Raw genomic sequence first — 23,323 nt, 5'->3', positions numbered from 1 at the left:
ACAGAGACAGACAGAGACACACAGACAGAGACAGAGACAGACAGAGACACACAGACAGAGACAGAGACAGACAGAGACACGCACAGACAGAGACACAGGCACACACAGGCACACACACAGGCACACACACAGGCACACACACAGGCACACACACAGGCACACACACACAGACATTATGTGACCAACTGATGTGTGGCAGCAGCATGAACCTTGACTGATGTATAAAGCTAAGCCAGATTTACAAAAGGTCTGTCAGGTAATCTAGGACCATAGTCATCTTAGTCTTATCTGAGTCAATGTTCGTGGAGTAGCATCAACAGAGGAACTTAGATTCGTGGAACATCCTACATTCTTGTCAAATTCAAACATATCCCTGTTTAACATCCACTTGTGGAGATCTCCAAGTATCCAGTAAAATCAAAAGTAAACCAGGAATAAGTGAAGCAAAAACCTTTCCGGTCCAAACGACAAGGACTTGGTGGTAAAAAATATATACCAAGCTGATTTTAAAGCCAATAGTTCAGCTAGTGCGTTAAAAACCAAGCAATTTGTTTGTCTCACTTGAAAAAGCCTGGTAGGACCAGGCGAAAGCGCTCGTGTTAACTCTTTTTGTTTTGTCGACTATTAAAACTTTTTGTTGCAAGTTTGAACTGCATTGGATTATTTTTCTACGAATTGCTTGGTTTTTAACACACTAGCTGAACTACTGGCTTTAAAATCAGCGTGGTATATATTTTTTACCACCAAGTCCTTGTCGTTTTGACCGGAAAGGTTTTTGCTTCACTTTTTCCAGATCTCCAAGTATGCTTAGCTTGTCTGCCAAAATTTTTATAGAGGGAATGTAGGCAGCAACTACAATCATGACTACTTACACAGCTATTCGCAGGGTGGCATTGCCAGACTGCATAGCAGGGTAAACAACAAAATCAGTGTGCAAAGCAGTCACTGCCCTTAAGGCCAAATACAACACCAAACATACTTGTCATAGGTGACTCCATAGTCAGACACACTGACGTCCCGCTCACCAGACTGAGTAAGGAGAAGGTCACAGTAAGCTGCCTGTCGGGCGCTAGAATCCGCCACAACACAAGCACTCAGGTCTCTCAACAGCAGGTACAAGTACGACTCAGTCATTGTCCACGCTGGTGTCAACGACCTGAGACGTACCTCCTTGGACTACATGAAAAGAGACATTGAGGAGCTCTCTGATTATGTAGCCCAGGCAGGTATGACCCTGACCTTGAGCAGTATCCTACCTTCACCTAGAATGATGCCACAATACAGTGATAAGATGATCAGCTTTAATAATTGGCTTAAATTCTGATGTCATTCAAAGGGGATCCAATGTCTGTCTGCCTGGGATGACATGCTGGACAAGCCACGCTGCCGCTAAGGGCGGCTTGCACCGTCACCCTAGGCTTCCGGATATTGGCAAAGGCTCTTGCCACCCCCATAGTGCCTTTTTTAGGCAAGGCTCAAATTCTAAACCTACCACGCTAGAACACAAAAAAGTAAAAAAACTAAGGGCAATGCTGCTCAATGCCAGAAGTCTCAATCTCAAGATGCACGCACTCGAGGCCCTTCTCAGTATGGAGAACATCGATGTCTGTGCTGTGACAGAAAAGTACAGTTTTGTACCTACCATAAATGTAGATGTTCGAAGATCCACATTGCTGCAGTCCTTACTTATGGGTAGTCCGCTGTCCTCGGTCGGCCCGAATACCAAAGTATTAGGCTGACGTCGGTCATGGGCGCACAGCCCTGACATCAGAGCGTCAGGGTATAAAAGCGCATGACCGACGTCATATCCTCAGTCTTTTCTTGCCCCAGATGTCAGAAGGCCCTAAAAGAAAGGCCACAGCCAAAAAACAGAGTACCTTCCCAAAAGATATGCCCAAGTACAGCCATCACCCAAACCATATAACCATGCTAAGCTACAGAGGGGAAGGAGGGAGGGAAAATTGGACTGCAGCAATGTGGATCTTCGAACATCTACATTTATGGTAGGTACAAAACTGTACTATGTTCTTCATCTCACATTGCTGCAGTCCTTACTTATGGGTAGAATCCCAAAGCAACGGGAAAGGGAGGTTGGCAAAATCATAAGGCATTAGGAGCTGCTAAAATGCCCTGTAAAATTGCAGTGGCAAATCCAGCCCTAGACTTAGAGTAAAGAGGAAGGTGGTAATGTTTAGAAAAGGTATGTACTGAACTCCAAGTGGCTGCTTCCAAAATATCCTTTGTAGCTACCCCCCTTAGAAAGGCAGTAGAAGTTGCAGTAGCTCTAGTGGAATGAGGTCTGATTCCAGCGGAATCTCCTTACCATGATGGGAATAACAAAAAGAAATACAAAACCCAATCCATTTAGAAATAGTTTGTTTTGAAACAGGTTTACCCTGTGAACCCAAAGCAAAAGAAACAAACAACTGCTGAGACTGTCTGAACTCCCTGGTTCTGCTCAAATAATAACGCAACTGCCTGTGAATATCCAAAGTATGCAAAATCTTCTCCCCTTTATTTTGGGGATTTGCATAAAAAGTAGGCAAATGAATAGTTTGGTTTAAGGCCACACTAGAAACCACTTTAGGCATAAAGGAAGGATTAGTACGCAAAGATACCCTATCCTTATGAAAAATCAAGAAAGGCTCCACTGCCATAAGGGCCTGTAATTCAGAAACCCTTCTTGCAGAAGTAATGGCCAACAAAAAAGCAGTCTTCCATGACAAATACTTTAACTCGGCAGTAGCTGCAGGCTCAAATGGTTGTAGAGTAAGCTTTTCCAACACAAAATTGAGATCCCAAGCAGGAGTAGGAGCTCTACGGGGGGGGGGGGGGGGTCTTATGTTCTTTGCCCCTCTGAGAAACTGCTTAAACAAAGGTTGAGAGAATAAAGGAGGGTCACAGTCATAATTAGCTGAAATGGCTGCAGCATGAACCTTTATGGAGGAGAAGGACAAACCTTTGTCCAATAACTCAGTAAGATATTGTAAAGAAGCACTCAAATTAGGCTTGGAAACATCAAAGTCCTTCCCTTTGCTCCAAATAAAAAATCTCCTCCATTTATCAGCATAAACTTTCCTTGTACTAGGCCTCCTGGCCTCCAAAAGAACATTCAAAACTTGTTGTGGAAGCGGAGAACCTCCAGAGTCTAAAACAGAATATGCCAGGATGTTAGATGCAGAGACTGAATTCTGACATTGAGAAAGTGATTGCCCTCCTGAGACAAAAGATGCGGAATCAAAGGCAGAGGCCATGGAGGCTCTCGTACCAAACTCCTCAGTAGTGGGTACCAGTGTTGTCGAGGCCAATCCGGTGCTATCAGAATCATGGATGGCTTGTCTTGTCTGGCCTTCAAGAGAACCTTGGGCAGAAGGGGTAGAGGTGGAAAGGCATATACATGAAGATTGTTCCAACTGAATGACAGAGCGTCCACCTTCCAAGCTGTGGGATGAAACCTTTTTGTGCAAAACTTTGGCAACTGGTAATTTAGTGGAGAAGCGAACAGATCTATGTCTGGAGTTCCCCATGACACTGTCAACTTTTGAAATACATGAGGATCCAATTTCCACTCGTGAGGATCCACTATTTGTCTGCTCAATACATCTGCTAAGGAGTTCTGTGCTCCTGGTAGAAACCTTGCCTGAAGATTGAGGTTGTAACTGAGAGCCGTCTCCCACAAAATCATCGCTTGTCTGCAAAGAGGGTACGAATGAGTTCCCCCTTGCTTGTTGATGTACCACATGACAGTTGTGTTGTCTGTTAGAATCAACACTTGCCCTGGGTGAAGTAAATCCTTGAAAGCCATCAATGCAAATTGGACTGCTAACATCTCCTTCAAGTTGATATGCAAATGTTGAAGTCTGGCAGGCCACGTGTCTTGCACCCATTTTCCATTGAGGTGTGCTCCCCAAGCCTTGTCCGAGGCATCTGTCGTTAGAATCTGACTCGCCTCTGGTCGGGTCACAGAGAGTCCCTTGTTTAGGTGACATTCCTGAGCCCACCACAAAAATTCCTTCTGAATGCAAGGTATTATCTGAATGACAGTGTCTAGATCTTGGCAGTGTTGTGTCCATACATTTTTGAGATACCATTGAAGCTTCCTCATATGCAATTTGGTATTGGGAAGCACCAGAATACAAGATGCCATGAACCCCAAGGCTTGAAGGACTGTCCTTGCAGTTAGCCTGGACTGTAGAGACATTTGATGGAAATAAAGAGAAAGACTTTTCTGTTTGTCCGGGGTCAAAAAGGCCATCTGGGAAGCTGTATTCAGTCTCACACCCAGAAAGCACATGTCCTGAGAGGGTACTAGACTGGACTTTGTTTCATTCACAGAATACCCTAGGCATCTTAACACTACCATCACATACTGCAGATGCTGAAGAAGCTTGTCCTTGTCTTGTGCAATAATCAGGCAATCGTCCAAATAAGGATAAATCTGTATTCCTTCCATCCTGAAAAAGGCTATCACTGGAGCCAGAACCTTTGTGAACACTCTGGGCGCAGTAGATAAGCCAAAGGGCAATGCAGAGAACTGATAGTGTAAATTTCCAGCTCGAAAACGCAGGTACTTCCTGCAACTGGCCCTGATAGGAATATGAAGATAAGCCTCTTAGATCCAGAGTTACCATCCAGTGATCTTTTCCTAGCAGAGGTAAAAGCTGTTGTAATGTCAACATTTTGAACTTTGGAATGTCCAAATAAGTGTTGAGGAGAGATAAATCCAAAATCAGTCTCCACGTGTTCCCTTTCTTTGGTACTAGAAACAGACGGGAATAAAATCCTAGACCCACTTCTGATAGAGGTACTGGCTGTATAGCTCCCATGTGAAGAAGTAATGAAATCTGTTTGTGAGCCTCTATCCTTTGCCGAGGAGGAATGTCTGGCATACCTTTGAAAGGAGGCAATGTATGGAAATAAAACTTGAAACCTTTGTTTATAATGTCCAACACCCATTTGTCTTGGGTGACTAAAAGCCAGTTTTGCTTGAAGAGAGCTAGTTTTCCCCCCAAAGGAGCCGCCAGGCAAGAAGAATCTGGCAGCTGAAAATGCAGGTCATTGGGCCTGTTTACGAAAGGACTGGCCCCTACCCTCACCAGCAGATTGAGCAGGCGAACTCCAAGTTCTTGGCCGGAAGGTACTCTGAGATCTGCCCCTACCATGCCTAGATCTACCCCTAGACTGAGAATCAGAAGAAGGGTACGTCCACCCCTTAGCAGGCCAATTTCTACTAAACTTAGGAGGTTGCACCTGCAAAAAATCTTTAACAGTCTGCATAGACTTAGCCTTGTCTTCCATTTTCTTTAAAACAGACTCCACAGGGGGACCAAACAAAACTTCAGACTGTAAAGGGGCATCCAGAATTCTAGATTTAACATGCTCAGATAAATTCTGATCCTTAAGCCAGGCGTGCCTACGAAGAACTGAACCAGTGGCAGCCACTCTAGAAGAAGCCTGTAAAGCATCAAAGCCACACTGCAAAGAATGTTTCCCCACCTGTTCAGAAACATGCACCAAATCTTGCAATTCTTTACACTCTATGCCCTCTGCCAAAGCATCCACTTTAGATTTTAGCTGAGAAAGGAGGAAATTCTGATATTTCAACATATGAAACTGGCAATTTAAAGCCCTCATTGCTAAAGTAGAAGAGGTATACACCTTCTTACCCCATCTGTCCAAAGCTCTAGCTTCCTTATCTAGAGGAACCGGATTCTTTACAACAGAAGCCCTAACACCCTTAGGGCCCTGACTAATAGTTTCTGGGTCCGCCCTAGGACTCTTATATAGATATTTATCAGCCTCAGGTACCCTATAATACCTATCCGGTTTAACTGGTGCAGGAGGCATAGAATCTGGATTAAATGAGGCCTCCGAAAAAACATCCTGAACCACATCCAAAACAGGAGGTATAGCCAAGGGTCTATGCTGTAGTAAAAATAAGAACTCCCTAAGCCTCTTTCTGGAATCTGAGTAATCCTGTCCTTCCCACTTAAAATGTTCCCTCATAGAGTGTAAGGTTTCTGAAAATGAAAAATCCTCTGGAGGGGAAGCAGAAGGAGTGGAATCCTCAGCATCGGAATCAGAATAAGGAGGAAAATCTTGAATGTCTTCAGTAGAAGACTCAGAATCATCTGAGGCCTGCTCCAAACTTTCCAACTCTGGCTCTACCCTGGGCCTCTTCTCAGGAGGGGGCATGGAACCTCTAATTAAAGTAATTAAATATTCTGCCATTTTAAGCATATGCTTCTTAGGCACAGACCCTGAAGAACCAGAACTAACACCAGAAGAAGGCAAAACAGACCTGACCTTAGAAGGAGCCCTAGAAACAGTAGCAGAAGGCCTAACCCCCTTAGGCATAGAAGGGAGAATAGAAACCTGAGAGGCCCCTTCAGCCTGACCTGACTCCTGTAAGGCCACATCCTGTAAAATCAAGGTTTCCCCCTGAGACTCAACAGAAACTGCAGCCGGATCCACCTGTTCCACTGTAGTCTCTAAAGGACCGGCGTCCGAAACGGACGAATCATCCTGCCTAGGCTTTACAGATTTGTCTTTACGCTTCTTCGTGGAAGCGGGCGTCGGAGGATCCGACGGCATATTATAATTACACCGCTTGCCAAAGACTAACCTAGCGCAATCTAGCCTTCTCTTAATAGTGCGCTTATTAAACCTAGCACAAAACCGACACCCAACTACGTCGTGCTCCGGTCCCAAGCAAGGAATACAAAGCGAGTGGTAATCCCTATGCGGTATCTGCTTCCCACAAGAAATGCAATTATTCACTTTTTCTGACATCCGGTAAATAACTGAGGCAAGAAAAAACAAAAATGTTCCCCAACGGGGTACTTAGCCCAACTTGGTAACGGTCTGAAACTCCGAAAACGAAAAATTTCAGAAAGCCGAACGGCACTTGCAACGCTGCTTCTGCATCAGACCATGCGGCAAAAAAGACTGAGGATAGGACGTCGGTCATGCGCTTTTATACCCTGACGCTCTGATGTCAGGGCTGTGCGCCCATGACCGACGTCAGCCTAATACTTTGGTATTCGGGCCGACCGAGGACAGCGGACTACCCATAAGTAAGGACTGCAGCAATGTGAGATGAAGAACATCCTGGTTCAAGGCTCCTGAGAGCACCCCAGCACTAGCAGGTTTCACCTCATATCATGCGTTCCGGCCCCAAAATCCGGACAACACCAAGAAAGGAGGGGGGGTGTCCATATTCATAAAGGACACCCACACCTCAAGGTTGGTGGCAACGCACGATGCATCGGAGACCATCCAGGTGCAATTAACCATAGGCAAGACTGCTCTGCAATTTGTAGCATGTTACAGGCCACCCTCTCAAACTCAGGAACCCCACATGGCCTTCCTGAAAACAATGGAGGGGATAAATGTATCTCCAAACACCATCATACTAGGTGACTTCAACTACCCTAATATAGACTGGGAACACTACTCAAGCCCAAACACTCTAGCCCAAAGGTTCCTGGAGTTCATAAACTCAAATGCCATGGAACAACTAGTCACCATCCCCACAAGAGGAGAAAACATACTTGATCTCATCATCACAAACATGGGATCACAATGTTCAACACTGGAAGTATACCCCTCACTGGTGAGATCAGATCAAACTAATCTCGCTGGAGGTCCTCATCCCACCCCCCACCTGAAATAAAAAAGACCACAGTGAAAAACTTCTCAAAAGCCGACTTCACACTTCTAAAAACTAGTGTGGTCTCCTTTAAGGCCCCTGAGCCAGTGGTAAACATTACTCAAACTGCTGAATCACTTACAAATGCCTTCTACCAGCACCTACAGGACTGCATGGATCAGGCAATCCCAAACAAAACTAAGACTCTTTGTACCAAAGGCAAGCGTCCAGTCTGGTGGACCCCAGCCATAAACAAGCTCTACAACAAAAGGAGGAAGCTACTACAAGATAGAGCAAAATCCTTGAAAGGTAAGACACCTTTGATCATTACAAGTAAAAAACTAAGAGCTCTCATAAAATCATCCAAGGCAAATTTTGAGAGAAAAATCGCCAAGGACTCAAAAGACAATAATAAGGCCTTCTTTAGCTATGTTAGAAACCTAGGAGGAAACTCCCAGATATGCTCAGAATTAGTTCAAAATGATGTGAAGATTACTGAACCTACACACATTGCCAACATACTGGCTGACAGGTTCAGTGCAAACTTCTCCCCCTCCCCAAAGGAGAGATATCTATACCAGAGGATTGCAGCCCCCCAAACATCTTCAACGCCCAGGTGAGAACTGCTCTCTCCAAAGCAAAAAACACAGCATCCATGGGACCGGATGGTGTCCCTGGCTGTGTGCTCCACGAACTCAATGAGGAATTAAACCCGCAGTTAGGACAGCTGTTTAATCTTAGCTTCACCTCAGGATCACTCCAAGGAGTGGCGACGCGACTGTGGTCCCACTTCACAAGGGCGGTGCCTCCACCAACCCTGGAAATTACCGTCCCATTAGCTTGACAAGCCTTATCTGCAAAGCCATGGAGAGGATCATAATGGAACTCATAAATAAAGACATAGGGAACTTGCAGACTTTGGATCCAACCCAGTCTGGCTTTGTCAAAGGCAGATCATGCCTTTTAAACTTGGTTGACTTTTTCGAGACAGTCACCAAGGCCATTGATGAGGGAAAGGCAGTCCATACAGCCTACCTTGACCTGGCAAGGCCTTCGACACAATACCCCACTCAGGTATCATCGAAAAACTCATCAGCTTGAATGTAAACCCATACATCACAAGATGGGTTGCAAACTGGCTAAGTGACAGAACCCACAGGGTCAGAGTTGCTGGAGCCATGTCAGACTCAAAGCCTGTCACAAGTGGTGTCCCACAGGGCTCAGTCCTGGGTCCACTCTTGTTCGGCATCTACTTTTCTGAAGTACAAGCAAACACAGGAGGGTTATGGCTGACAAAGTTTGCAGATGACTGCAAACTGGGCGCCATAGTCGAAAACACATCTGACACAGATATCCTTCAGAAGGGCCTCACAGAAATGGATAACTGGTGCCAGAGCCATGGCCTAAAGTTAAATGCCAAGAAATGCATAGTCATACCCTTCGGGAAAAACAAGGTTACCCCTAGCTACCATATAGGGGGCAATCCACTGAGCACAGAAGAAGTCATCAGGGATCTGGGGACCCAGGTTGACAGTAGCCCTTCATTTGACACTCATGTTGCTAAAGTAGTTAGGAAAACCTTCTACATTGCCCACCTGATCATGAAGGGATTCACATCTAGATCAAGGGAGGTCATCGTCCCCCTGTACTCATCACTCATTAGACCTATGATTGAGTACAATGCCCCATTCGGAATGTATCTGACCCGACACCTGCAGCAGCTGGAAAGGCCCCAAAAGTTCCTCACCAAAAGGATAAAGGGTCTCAAAAATATGTCTTATGCTGCCCGACTGAAAGAACTCCAGCTCTATTCAGTCTCATACCGCTTGCTCAGAGGTGACCTGTGCTTGACATATAAGGCCATGTCAAACCCTGATTTGATGAATATGCTTCACCTCAAAAAATCTAGATCCCTCAGAACCACAAGGGCGGGAGACTTAAACCTTGACACGGTTATTAATAGAACGTGCTGGAGGGACAGATTCATCACCCAGAGACTCCCTATGCTGTGGAACAAAATCCCGGTACATGTGAGACAGAGCACCTCGCTGGCCTTGTTCAAGAGGAATCTTGACCAATGGATGGGGGATCGCAGATATACCTCAGGGATTACTTCAGTGTCACTGCTTGACAGAGGCACAGCAAAATAATAGGCATAGTTTTATTCAAACTAAAGGGGTGGCGAAAGCCAAATAACTATGGGCTAGGCTTATAAATGCCCTTGGGCAGATAGCCTAGTATGAACCTATGAACCTATGAGTGCTTCCTTGTTTATGTACCACATGACTGTGGTATTGTTAGTCTTTAGCAAATAGCTTCTTTCAGGGTGTGCTTAAAAGCATCCAGTGCAAGGATGGTTGCCATCATCTCTGTCATTTGTTTTCATTTAATAGTGACCTCCCATGACTACTAAACTTCACTGAAGGCTCCCACATGCTATATCTGAGGATTCCATCGTTGAGGGTCACTGATGGTAGTCGTATCCATCATGAGAGTTCCTTTCTGATCCAGAGAAGAGTGAATGCAGGCTTCTAGTGAGTGGACATAATGACACCATCTGTTTCTCAAACACGTCTGAAGTCTCCTCATGAGCAGGTGGGCAAGTGGGACAATCAGCATGTCAGAGACCATGTAGCCTAATAATCTGAGGAATTTCCTGGTGGTAATTTCTTTTTTTGGAAGAATGTTTTGGAAATAGTGTCAGAAGGGCAGCTTTGTCATCTTAGAGGAGGTCCTGCTGAGAGAGGTCCCCAAAAAGACAACATTCTTTTAAACTTTGTTTTGTTGATGGGGAGGACCTGCAATCCTTAAGGAATTCACTGTGAATTCCAAAGCCTTGGGAATCTCCTGCAGGTATTCTGCTAGAATGAGGTGATCATCTATCTATGGGTAAAACTGGATGTCTTTTGTCCTGCAATAGGCAATGACTGGAGCCAGGCATTTTATAAAGATCACATATGCAGTGAACAAACCAAAAGGCAAGGCATAAACTGTAAATGTTGTCCCCCACCATAAATTTGAGAATTCTTCTGTGGCTTTTAGCAATTGGAATGTGAAGGCAGGTACTTTTTAGGCCTACAGTGACCATTACAACCTGAGCAGGAATGACTGGTAACAGGCTTTTGGCAATTAGCATTTTTAAATGTGGTGGGCTAAGAAACTTAAAAGACAGATTCTGGATGGGCATCCATAAAGCCCTCCTTCTTTGGGGCAAGAAAGAATGTGACCCTTCTCTTCTGTTTGAACATTCTCTACTACCCCAGACAGCAACACTTCTTGAATAACTGCAGGGATATGATTCACATCCTTCTTTGGGATGCTTGGAATGCCTTTGCTTTGGAAATTTTTCCGCCTGTAGTTTGTAAAATTTTCTGAGAATGTTTAGTACCAAATAATACTCGGTGATTCCATCTCAGTTTCTTTCAAAAAAGGCTAATCCCCCTTCTCTAGAAATTGAGAGAGTCATAATTAGGGATTAATTGCAATCATAATTAGGGAAGGGGTTGGGGTAGGCTTGGAGAGTAAGTGTGAGGGAGCAGCCAAGCTGAGTCATGGGTTATCCCATGGACTGTCACATCCCTGACTGCCTCTGGGCTTCTCTTTGCACTCAGCTTGCCTTTTCTTATATTTTCCATTTTCCCCTTCATCAGATCTGCTATGTTCCTGCCTAGAATGCAAGAACCACCGGTTTTGCTGGGTAGTTTGTTAAAGTTTAAGACTGAAAAAAAAAAAAAAACTTCACACTGCATGCTCTTATCCTTCTATTCTTGTTTCTTAAAACCTTTTCAGTAAGGGTCCCAAACAGGACAGCCTTACACAATAGTACATTTAGGAGCCCTGTCTTCAAATAGTCTGAAGAAAAAGCATTATCCTTAACCATGCATCTCTTCTGTGTAACAGACATTATAACTGTTGCCCTACGCAATATGTGATGCACTGTATCCCCACTTTTGTAGTACTCAGCAACTTGAGAAGAGAAGGAAAAAAACTCAAGCTTCTTCTGCTTCAGAGCCTTGTTTTGTATCCCCTCAGCCTTAGCCCTCATATTTTTTTCCAAAAGGACTGTTTGTGAGAAACTGTGTGTGACTAGTGAAAGGTAAATCTCTGGATGATGGGTTGGCCAGCTGAGCTACATGCATGCAGGCTAGACCATGACACTGGTAACACTGAATACTGCAATGAACGTCAATAGAGATTCATGGTCTACATCCATCCAATTCAAACCTTAGGACTGTTCACTAAAAGTAGTAATGAACTTGACATCTTAAGCTTTTCCAAAGACTGAGCTCCTCCCCTCATTCCAATAAATAAAGTGGGGGGGCTTCACCCCCCACACTCCCCTACTTAAATATACCAACTCTTAGATCCCACCTCCGTGGAGGAAATGGCAAAGTCCCAAAAATGGTCCAGCAATTTTTTTCCCTGGGAAAAAAATCCCTGTTCTGTGTGTTAAGCATTCAGTGTTTTCAACCTTTAGTGTTTGATAAAAGAGCGTTCGCTCTTTTTATCATTCGACTTTGTAATATAGACCCGGTTCCAGCTACCTCATCTCATGCTCAGAGAAGAAGCTGCTAATTTCCTTCCACGTCCGCTTCATAAAAACAGACATCTAAATTTGAGAAAACTCTGGAAGGAGAAGTCTGTGCAGTCCCTTGGGAAGGTTAAATATGATTAGCTGGAGAAAAGTCCATTCTTGCAACTTTAGGGGAGGTGGGTCTGTCAGGTTAGCTCCATTTAGAATCATTCTGTCACCTCTTCTATTTCCTTCTTCCCCACAGAGAGTGAGAGAACTTTGAGAATTAATTTATTTTCCTCTCTTGCAAAGTCTGCTGCTGAATTTTTTTTTTTTTTTTTACAAATGTGATATGCACCCCTAATCTAAACCAATCCCAATCAATTCCTAAGCACAAGTTACACACATATGTTCCCCCTAAGGAAGGATCTTATGCCTGCGCTTACTACATTTTCTAAATTCTGAGGATTACCAAAAAATGAAGTGCCCCAAATAAGTATAAAATACACTTTGCTACAGCACTAACTGCTAGGCCACTGCAGTAATGAGTAAACACCCTAGTAAACCCAATTATAAACACTGCCCCCCCCCCACACACACACACACACAAGCACAAGTCAGAGAAATTATATTTTTTAACTAAATTCTGACAACCACAGATCTTAGGAACTACTAGTAAAAGCTACTATCAGTACCATAAATAACCTGCTCTCTAACTCTTTAAATAGAAAAATAAAAAACACTTCGCTGCACATTCGCTTGAGCAAAGGGATCTGTTTTGTGCAGCAAAGTGGCAAATGAGATCTGGAGAAAAAAAGGAAGAAAGGTGCACTGTAGGAGTTAGAGGAGGAGCCTGGGCTTTGGGAATGCTTATGATGAGTTTGGTACAGCATGTGGAGACTAGTCATGCAGTTTGAAGTGGATGGATCTGAAAAGGTAACACTTGCACTTATCACCTAATCTAAGAGAGGAAGGGACAGTTTTAAGAAAAAAAAAAAACAATGCAACATGATATGTATGTACTGAAAAAGAGATTTTAGTTGTAATTTAACAATGAAGCAAGAAAAGATTTGTTAGTAAAAAAAGGAACAAAGAAAATAGTCATCACCAAAATAGTGGATTTATGTACTGTAGAGAGGAGCTAAAAACTGGAACATTATGAGTGATATTCAAAAAAGTTGAAAGAGGAAAGCACACAGTTTTTATTCAGACCACTGTGCTGTGTGGAATTTAATAGGAGAGGACAGTAAGATACAATTGGTTAAGGACTGCTAAGACTAACAAGCAAGGTTAGTGATTCTAAAGAATGATTGAAACACTGCAGTCAGGAATGTACAAAATGTATTAACAGCTAGCAAAATGCACCCCCACCCACCATAAAAGGCATAGACCATGCCACAGCACTGTGGTACACTGAACTTTATTCTGCCCCTACCCCATAAAAGATACAGGTCATGCAACAGCTCTTCAGAACACAGTAACACATTCTATAAACATTGTGTTTTTGGCAGTTCATAATTTCTTGTGTGTATCACAAAAACTGACTTTTGCTTACACTGTAGCTTTGCAACAAGACTCTGGATGACATTCTGACAGACTTAGTTTACACTTCAGTACTGTGACGGGCCTCTGTAGCACATCACAATAGCCAGACCCACAGAGGTCCACTACACTAAAACTTATACATCAGCACCCCTCTATAACATTGAGGTACAGTCACACAAACACTACTATGCAGTACTAGCAAGCATCAGAACTGCAAATGTGGTACTCAGGCCAACAAAAGTCCAATAATTTAAGCCTCCCCACACAATCCAGATTACTTTTCTTGTTTTCTCACACTGGCTTCCTCTTCAGGTTTTTCCTGCATCTTTTCAACACACGCTGACTGACCAAGAATGCAGTACAGACATTGTGGAGGAATAAATCAAAAGTTAGCAATCTAGGGGCTGCAAATACCCAAAAATCCAAAAGATTCCAGATGCTCTGGTGCATTTTAAGGCCTCTTTCCAACATTTTTACCAATGATGGCCTGAACAAAATATATGATTAAGGCAAGAAATTCAGTCATTTTCTACTTCAAAAGAAGAAATTGCGTCTAAAGCTGAAAAAGCAGTAATGACCAATAAACTAGGAAACAAATGCTTACAGGCACACATAACTCATACTGGGAAACACTACCTGTCTCCCTACCCCCCCCAAAAAAAAGGCACAAATACAAAAACACGGTACACACTGGGAGATGGCAACATTATTCAGTGTGGCACTGTACCATCCTACTCACACACCAAGAAGTTATGGCAAAAGTGTTGCTCTTAAATGCAGTGAGACACACACAGACACACACACACACACAGACACACACACACACACACACACACACACACAGACACACACACACACACACACACACACACACACACACACACACACACACACACACACACACACAGACACACACACACACACACACACACACACAGACACACACACACACACACAGACACACACACACAGACACACACACAGACACACACACACAGACACACACACAGACACACACACACAGACACACACACACAGACACACACAGACACACACAGACACACACACACAGACACACACAGACACACACAGACACACACAGACACACACAGACACACACAGACACACACAGACACACACAGACACACACAGACACACACAGACACACACAGACAATGATCAGTTTAGACAGACTTCTGTAAATACAATGGGTGACGATGCTCAGTGACTATAACAGTGATTAACCAACAGCAGGATACTTTTTATCTCCAGGTGGCCTCTGCACCCATCAATAAAAGCCACTCTACTGATCCTGTACACCTCAGATGTCTGGGGAAAAATGAAAAATAGCCAGAGTCAGTAAAATAAACAAACTTACTTTACACAAACACTTAACTAGTCCTGAAAAGCCAGATTAATGACTGTTTAAATTGAGAAGATGAAAGGGTCAGTTACTTTCATCCACAGACACATGTCCACACATATACAAGCGTGTACACACACACACACACACAACACACACACGTTAAAACCATCATCAGAGTTCAAGAAACAACTTCAACGACCCAACAACTTGTCTACTTTCCAAATTTGCATATAGGATGAAGACAGTATAAAGGCAGCATATAGAACTGCATAACAGTAATACTAATAAACCAACATTATACCTCACTCATTTTTGAGAAAGTGCATGTAACTATATCATGTAGAATCAATTTCTTGTCACTTGCTTTCAAAAGTACTTTTAGTTGCAGTGTACACAGTGTGACGTGTAGGTATGCAACAATAAACTGAATTACTGTTTTAGAAATGGTAGAATCAAAGTGGCATCTGTGGAACTGCATAGAGAAAGAATGACTGTATCCTAAAGCTTAGATTTTCACAGGGGTGAAAATAACACTGTTTTCAAAAATGCTGTCCTCTGATCCTAAAATGGGGCATTTGTTCCCTTTATGTACTGTGAAAAGGGGATTACACAACTATATTCCATTGCACAAATAAAGTATTGTATTATAAAACAGAAAGCCAACTGAAATGGTCGTTACCATACATGAGCTATCCATACAAATGCAGTGGTCCACACTATTTACAATGTTTTAAAATGATTAATTAAAATGTGACTATTTAAAATGCTGACAGTGGGCAGCAACATTTACTTTCAGGTTATGCAAGTATAATAATATTTTACTGAGGTATTTTATTAACCTACAACTAAATTAAATAGATAACTGTAACTGCAAAAATACTTGGAAATTAAAACAAATACTGTCCTGTGCCGCCCTGACCAACACATTTTATGACAACTCCTAAACCACAGATTCCATCACCTGAATATTGCTAGGTCCACTACATGGAAGTGTGGTTTCCAAGGCACTCTATAACATTTACTGTAAGAAGTTTACAGCTCTGAGAATGTCACAGTGGTCATTAAGGTTCCCATCACAAAGCAGCATTAACTACGAAGTGAAAATAATTAACATTTAATGTATTTTTACATTAAAGTACAAGTTCAGCTGATGTAGTGTCATCCGAGTCCTTGAAGAAGCAACATTCCTTGTGGAATGCAACTATAAATAAGTATATAATGGTATCTCAACGTATCACACTTCTGCCTTTCTAATGCAACAATTTTAATTGAACACGCATGCAAAAAATGTTTCCCTTTTGACACTTGGGACAGCATGCGCAGAGAAGGTAGACTGATACAGCAATATAATACAGCTTCCACTACCCTAGCCTTGGAGAGGTAATAAAGCACTAAAACAACACCTTCGGGAGAGAAGCACAGTTACAAAACTGAGCAAAGGGTTCACTGTAAAATGGCATGCTACTGTGTGATCACCACATCTTAGGCCACAGGCTACAGACAAAGGTCAAAACAGAGAAGGAAAGCTTTGCCTGCAGCATAGGCATTCATACTGGACGTGATATAGTACTTTAGGTGCCATCTCTCTCAGGAATGTTAGGACAGTAAATACAATTTTTGGCCAGTCTGCATTTTGAAGGGCCTGATCTCTGCTCCCAAGTAATGCTCTCCTGTCAGAAGGGCATACAGGAAGGAATTCATGGATTCTGACAGCAGCATCAAGAGAGGCAGAGATATGGGTATGATCAGCTTTTTGTATGCAGAGTGAGCACTTGGACATGTACGAGGTTTATTCTGCAGTATAAAAACCACTAACCTGTCCCAAAACAGGACTGTTTTATTTAAGTCTGTTCAATGGGGCAGTATTATAGATCACCTGTAGGTAGAGCCCAGATGAAAAAATTCACAGAAAATTTTAACAGCATTAAATCACAAACACAGAGTAATCACAGTAGGTACAAAGTCCAGCAGGCAATTGAAACAATGAGCAACTATTAAAGAAAAAAACAAGATAGATATGGATTAATTTTGGTAGTAAATAAGGGAAATAGGCAGCAGGTGAGAACAGTTGGGGGGGGGGGTAGAAGCCATGTATCATTTAGGCGAAGAGACATGCCAGAGTTTGGGTGCAAGAACAGAGAAAGAGTGGTCAGTAAACAGCAGTCTTGTTTGAGAAGTTAATTCCAAGAAGTGGGGGTGGTTTTATTAAGGAGTTTAGCAGCAAGAGGCAGGAAGAAATCTTAACTGTATAATTTAATTGTCATGGCAAGAGGCAACAGTTTAAAATTAACTCAAAGCAGAAGACTTAGAAACTAAACTAAGCTATATGACAAATACATAAAGAATTTAAGTTACCTTGTTGACCTGGGTAACCACAGCATCAACCACTTCCCCTTTGAAAGGACGAAATACAATTGCCTTGTACTTCACGGGGTACAATACGAATCCTCTGCCTGTCTGAATCATTCCAGCACCAATGTTATCAATGGTTGTCACAGCAATCACAAAACCATACCTGGCAAACAGGAAACAAAAAAACATGATTAAGGAATGAGGCAGAGAAACATTTCAGATAGTTTTTGTACCTGCACACACTTAATATGGTTTCATTCAATTAACTTAGGGAAAAAAAAATATTTGCTCCACCTAAAATCTTTATAGATGTAGTGATCTAGATTCTATGCTCTCATACTTCAAAACTCAATTTACAAGTCATTTAGGAAAACTAAAGGTACCACGACAAATGCAGCAATGAGAGGCAAACTTAAAAGGAATGAGAAAACAATAGCGTAATTCCGAAAGCGGAGAATTAAATTTTATTACGCTATTGTTTTCTCATTCCTTTTAAGTTTGCCTCTCATTGCTGCATTTGTCATGGTACCTTTTGTTTTCCTTGTTGATTTGGCTTTCTGGTGGATTACAAGTCATTTACTTAATGGACTGCAGATTAAGACTTTTTTTTTACATTTTCCCGAACCTTTTTGCATCACTTGGCAGAAATTTATAAATAAAATATAAGAAAATAAAAATACCAGGTTTAGAAATAATTAAAACGGTATCACAGTGGAGATTGTCAGATCTCCATTGTTCTTTGTGTGATGAAAACCTTCATATAAAACAGCGTCTATAACACCTCCCTCCCCCAAAAAAAGGAATGGTACAAGTGATGCAGACGAAGAACTTCTTGAGGTTTACTATGTCTCCTGGGCAATACAGTCAGAATCAGATAAAATGTGGTAGAAAGATAACCGAGTTTGGGCTACAATCATGCACTTGTATAGATAAGTAAAGTTAATTGTGTGCCATTTCCTTAGCTGTGCAAAAAATTATGCTAAACATTCAGTAGATGATCTAAAGTCTGTGGATACATAAATCAGCAGAACAGCAAACTGGAACAATCTCAAATAATTTTCTGAAAGATGGTCTTTCAGGCATGTACAGTTAAGTAACCTTCCACATCCAAAATTACTAAATTTATTATCTGCAAACTTTTTTGGGTTTCATAGGTCTGCAACTAGACCCCAGGATTTGCCTTTCCTCTTGGTTCAGTTTCTCCAAGTCTTTTGGGTTTCTAATACCATGACAGGAATTCTCAATTCGGGGAATTATTAAAAGTCATGAAATTAGTACTGTTTCAATTTTTGATGTTAGGCAAAAGTGCTCTTCACAGCACTCAATGGCCCAGAACGGACTCCTCCTATAATCCATACAGAGATTTATGTATTGGTAGCATACCTAAATGCAACTGTAAATGCTTTTTTTATGAGACCATTGCTCCTACTTCTACTGGAATGGGCTTGGTATCCATCTTCCTCATCGCTCTTGTTTCTGCTTGCGAACCCTGGTAATTTATGACTGTCTCTCCATATGCAAGACACTGTAATCACTTGGTGTAGCAATTTCAATCAATGCAACTTGTGTCTTTTTTCCTGGACTACTTATCTGGTTTTCTCATATCTATTTTTGAACTGTTGGTAATGGGCATTTTCCATGCGATATAAACCATCTTCTTCAATGCTTTATGGCTCATGTTTCCAGTGCTTCTCAATTACTTAAATGTTGTAGCATTTTGCAAAATCTCTAATGCAACAGTCTTGCCACAAAATTATGGCTTTCAGTATACAGTCCCTCTGCCTCGAGTGCATCACACCCACTGACAAGATAAGCGACTGTTTCTACTGCCCTTTTTTTTTTTTTTTTAATACATTTGTCGGTTTCTCTGACATGCTCAATAGAGTTTGTACACCACCACATATGCACTACTGTCCTGGGCTACCATTATTAAACTTTCATCTTTTGGTTTCAATTCACTTTTCCTTAACCATTCCTGCGCAAAAACATGATCAACATGAGGTTGTTCCAGATCATCTCTATACTTGCCACAACATTTATGCCTTTTCCAGATTTCTTTCCTTCTCGTCTGCTCCATCTCCTTATACATTCTTTCTTCTTTTTGGCACATTCAGTTACTAACTACTTTGTCTACTTCTGGTTTAATTTCTATTCTGGCTTGACAAAGATTCGGTTCTGTTAATCAAGGCATAGAAAGTCATCTTAGATGACTTCTCATGTTTTAAAACTTTCAATATGCTTGAATCTGATGTGGTCAGCAGATATGTATGCAGTCCCATGACTACAGATCTATACGTGTAATCAATTTTGAGGAGGCGAATACCTCCTTCAGAATGAGGAACATATAATCTTGGTATACACTCATTTTTATATATCATTTATTAACTATGAAGCATTTTTCTTAATTTCCTGTCAAGCTGATCCAGTACCTTTAGGGGCTAATCATGCCAACACAGAACAGGAACAGCAAATTGGTTTATAGCTTGGACTTTATTCCTAGATGTCAGGGCAGTTATATAATCATTGGTTTTCATCTTTTAGTCTTCTAAAGTATTCCTTAAAGATTTTAATTTGCATTTATTCATGTGCTACTGACGATCCTTCAATAATTTCCAAATACTTATATACTTCCTCCTGTTAGTTCCTTTATATCACATTCCTGTCCCAGATTGATATTTTCTTGATCCTGAAGCTTTCATGCTTTAAGTACTGCTTTTGCACATTCACTCAAGACTAAATGACATACTTATATCATCTGCAAATGTTTTAAACACTTGCAGTTGTGGATTTCACTCCTCATCTGATGAGCTAAACAGTTTTAAGTTGTCCACAAAAAGTAGATGACAGATCCTTAAACAATGTTTTCTAGGAGCCAAATTGTAACCATGGCTAGTCTGTTGAAGTAAACAGCTTAATGGGTGAATGGCAAGACAAAAAGCAGCTGTGATAAAGCAACACCCTGGAATATCCATGGCAAGACAAAAAAAAGTACAGTTGGGTACACTTAACATAAATGTAGATGTTTGAGTGCATTCACTGTTGCAGTCATCATATTTGGGTAATCCTGCTGGCAGGTTGCCCTCAGTTGGCCTGAATTCCAAAGTCTTGGGTCCTGCGTCGGCTGCCGTTGCCCCTTCCCTGACGTCAGGTCATCAGGGGTATAAAAGAAGCAGCCGACGCCATTTTCTTCAGTTTTACTTACCCCAGATGTCAGGTGCCCCCTAAAAGGGGTAGTCAAAATTTATATGTATATATAAAAATACATGCACCAATATAAACTTTACCATTATCTACAAGCAAATACACCACATAGGTTGTATAAATCAGAGAAGTAAAGAGAAGTTCCATCAGAAAAAAGGGGGATGGCGGGTGGGTAACCTGGACTGCAACAGTGAATACACGAACATCTACATTTATGGTAAGTGTACACAACTGTACTATGCTCTTCGTGTTTCACTGTTGCAGTCATTATATTTGGGTAGAGTCCCAAAGCTGTGGTTGGGAGGCTGAAGCTAAATAGCATCATTAGCCGCTCCTAATGCTATTTAGCATTAGGAGCAGCCTCATAGCCGCTCCTAATGCTAAATAGCATTAGGAGCGGCTATGAGGCCCTGTAGAACTGCAGTGGCAAAGCCTGCCCTGGATTTAGAGTAGAGTGGCAGATGATAGTGCTTTGTAAAGGTGTGCACTGAACTCAAGTAGAAGCCTCTAAAATGTCTTTGGTTGGTACTCCCCTGAGAAAGGCTGCTGAAGTGGCTGCAGCTCTGGTAGAATGTGGCCTAATGCCCTTAGGCACTGGCTTGTCATGGCGTAAATAGCAGAAATGGATGCAGTGGCCTATCCACTTTGAAATAGTCTGCTTTGAGATAGCCTTTCTTTGTGATCCTGCAGCATATGCCACTAGTAATTGCTCTGTCTTCCTGAAAACTTTGGTTCTGTCCAAGTAGAATCTAAGCTGTCTGTGTATGGCCAAAGAATGCAGAATTCTCTCCCCCTTGTTCTGTGGATTTGGATAAAAAGTTGGCAGGTGAATAGTTTGGTTAAGAGCCACACTGGACACCACCTTAGGCATAAATGTTGGGTTTGTCCTAAGAGACCCTATCTGGATGAAAAATGATAAAAGGTTCCACAGCCATTAGTGCCTGTAGCTCTGAAACTCGTCTTGCAGAAGTTATTGCTAGGAGCAGAGCTGTTTACCAAGATAAAAACTTTATATCAGCAGTAGCAGCTGGCTCAAAAGGAGGCAGGGTGAGTTTTTCCAAGACATAGTTGAGGTCCCATGCAGATATTGGTGATCTCCTGGGAGGCCTTAAAATTTTAGCTCCTCTGAGGTACTGCTTTAATAAAGGATGGGAAGCGACTGGTGGCTCTGTATTGTAATGAGCCGAAATGTCACAGGCATGAATTTTAATTGATGAAAAAGATAGGCCTTTGTTCAGCATCTCCGTTAAGTATTGCAAAATCTGAGGAATATTTGGTACAGCTGTATCAGTTCCTTGTGCCTGGTTCAAAGCACATAATCTCGTCCATTTCCCAGATTTTCTAGTACTAGGCCTTCTGGCTTCCAAAATGACATCCATCACAGCTTTACTGAGAGGTGTGTTTTGTATGACATTATCCGCCATGCTGCCAGGTTTAAAGTCCTGAGGTGGCTGTGCAGGATCTGATTGTTTTGCTGGGACAGTAGCTGAGGCATTGAGACAAGTTCCTTAGGATTGGATACCAGTACTGACAGGGCCAGTCTGGGGCAATCAGAATCATCTTTGGCTTCTCCTGTCTGACCTTTAGAAGTACCTTGGGGAGGAGAGGCAGTGGAAGAAAGGCATATACTGATAGGGCGTCCACTTTCCATGCTAGTCTGTGATAAGTCCTTGTGCAGAATCTTTTTAGTTGGTAGTTGTGAGAGGAGGCAAATAGATCTATGTCTGGGCATCCCCATTTCCTTGTTATCATGCTGAAGACTTGTGGATCCAGCTGCCACTCGTGGGGATCAATGAGGTTTCTGCTTAGTTCATCTGCCAGAGTATTTTCCTTTCCTGGCAGGAATTGTGCCTGCAGATGTACTTGGTAAGTCAATGCTGTGTCCCACAAAGTCATGGCTAGTCTGCAAAGGGGGTAAGAATGTGTGCCCCCCTGCTTGTTTATATACCACATGACCGTAGTGTTGTCTGTCTATCAGTAGTTGTCCTGGATGAAGTAGGTCCTTGAAAGCTGTCAGGGCATTTTGAACAGCTAGCATCTTTTTTTGATTGATATGTAGATGCTTTTGGTTTGAGGACCATGTGCCCTGAATGCATCTTCCTGCCATGTGGGCCCCCCAGGCATAATCTGATGCATCCATTGTTAGGTTCTGCCTGGCTGGGGGTAATGAGAATGGCTGTCCCTTGTTTTAGTGACAAGCCTTTGTCCACCAATGAAACTCCTGTTGCAGGCAGGGAATGAGAGTAATCATTGTTTCCAGACTGTGGCAATGTTGCGTCCAGACACTTTTTAGGTATAATTGAAGTTTCCTCATATGCAGTCGTGCATATGGAATTAGTAGGATGCAGGATGCCATGAAGCCCAAAGCCTGCAGAATTTTTCTTGCAGATAACTGGGCCTTTGTTGCCAATCCTTTAAAATAGGTATTCAGTTGCCTTTGTTTGTCTGGCGTGAGATAAGCCATCTGGGCAGTTGTATTTAAACTTGCCAACAGGAATATTATCTCTTGAGAGGGTACCAGTTTTGATTTCTTTTCGTTGACTGTGTAGCCTGGGCATGTTAAAAGTCTTTTCACAAACGCCAGATGCTGTAGTAGAATGTCCTTGTTCTCTGCTTGAATGAGGCAGTCGTCCAAGTAAGGATATATTTGTATTCCTCGTTATCTGCAGAAAGCAATTACTGGTGCCATGCACTC

The 23,323-nt window shown here is 42.3% G+C and overlaps 1 protein-coding gene across 2 annotated transcripts in view; it reads right to left on the bottom strand.

The window, feature by feature from the left end:
- POLR2G (RNA polymerase II subunit G) overlaps nucleotides 1-23,323 on the bottom strand; it is a 357,869-nt gene that overhangs the window by 179,083 nt on the left and 155,463 nt on the right. For both annotated transcript variants that reach the window (XM_044075668.1, XM_044075669.1), the window contains exon 3: nucleotides 17,431-17,590. In XM_044075668.1, coding sequence (XP_043931603.1) covers nucleotides 17,431-17,590 — 160 coding nt within the window. The remainder of the gene's footprint in view (nucleotides 1-17,430; nucleotides 17,591-23,323) is intronic.

Source organism: Protopterus annectens, chromosome 6.part1 (genome assembly GCF_019279795.1).
Source record: "Protopterus annectens isolate FY-2018-M chromosome 6.part1, PAN1.0, whole genome shotgun sequence".
Taxonomy (NCBI): Eukaryota; Metazoa; Chordata; order Ceratodontiformes; family Protopteridae; genus Protopterus; species Protopterus annectens.
Note: the sequence above shows the minus strand (reverse complement) of the source record. Positions and strands in the feature narration are given on the sequence as shown.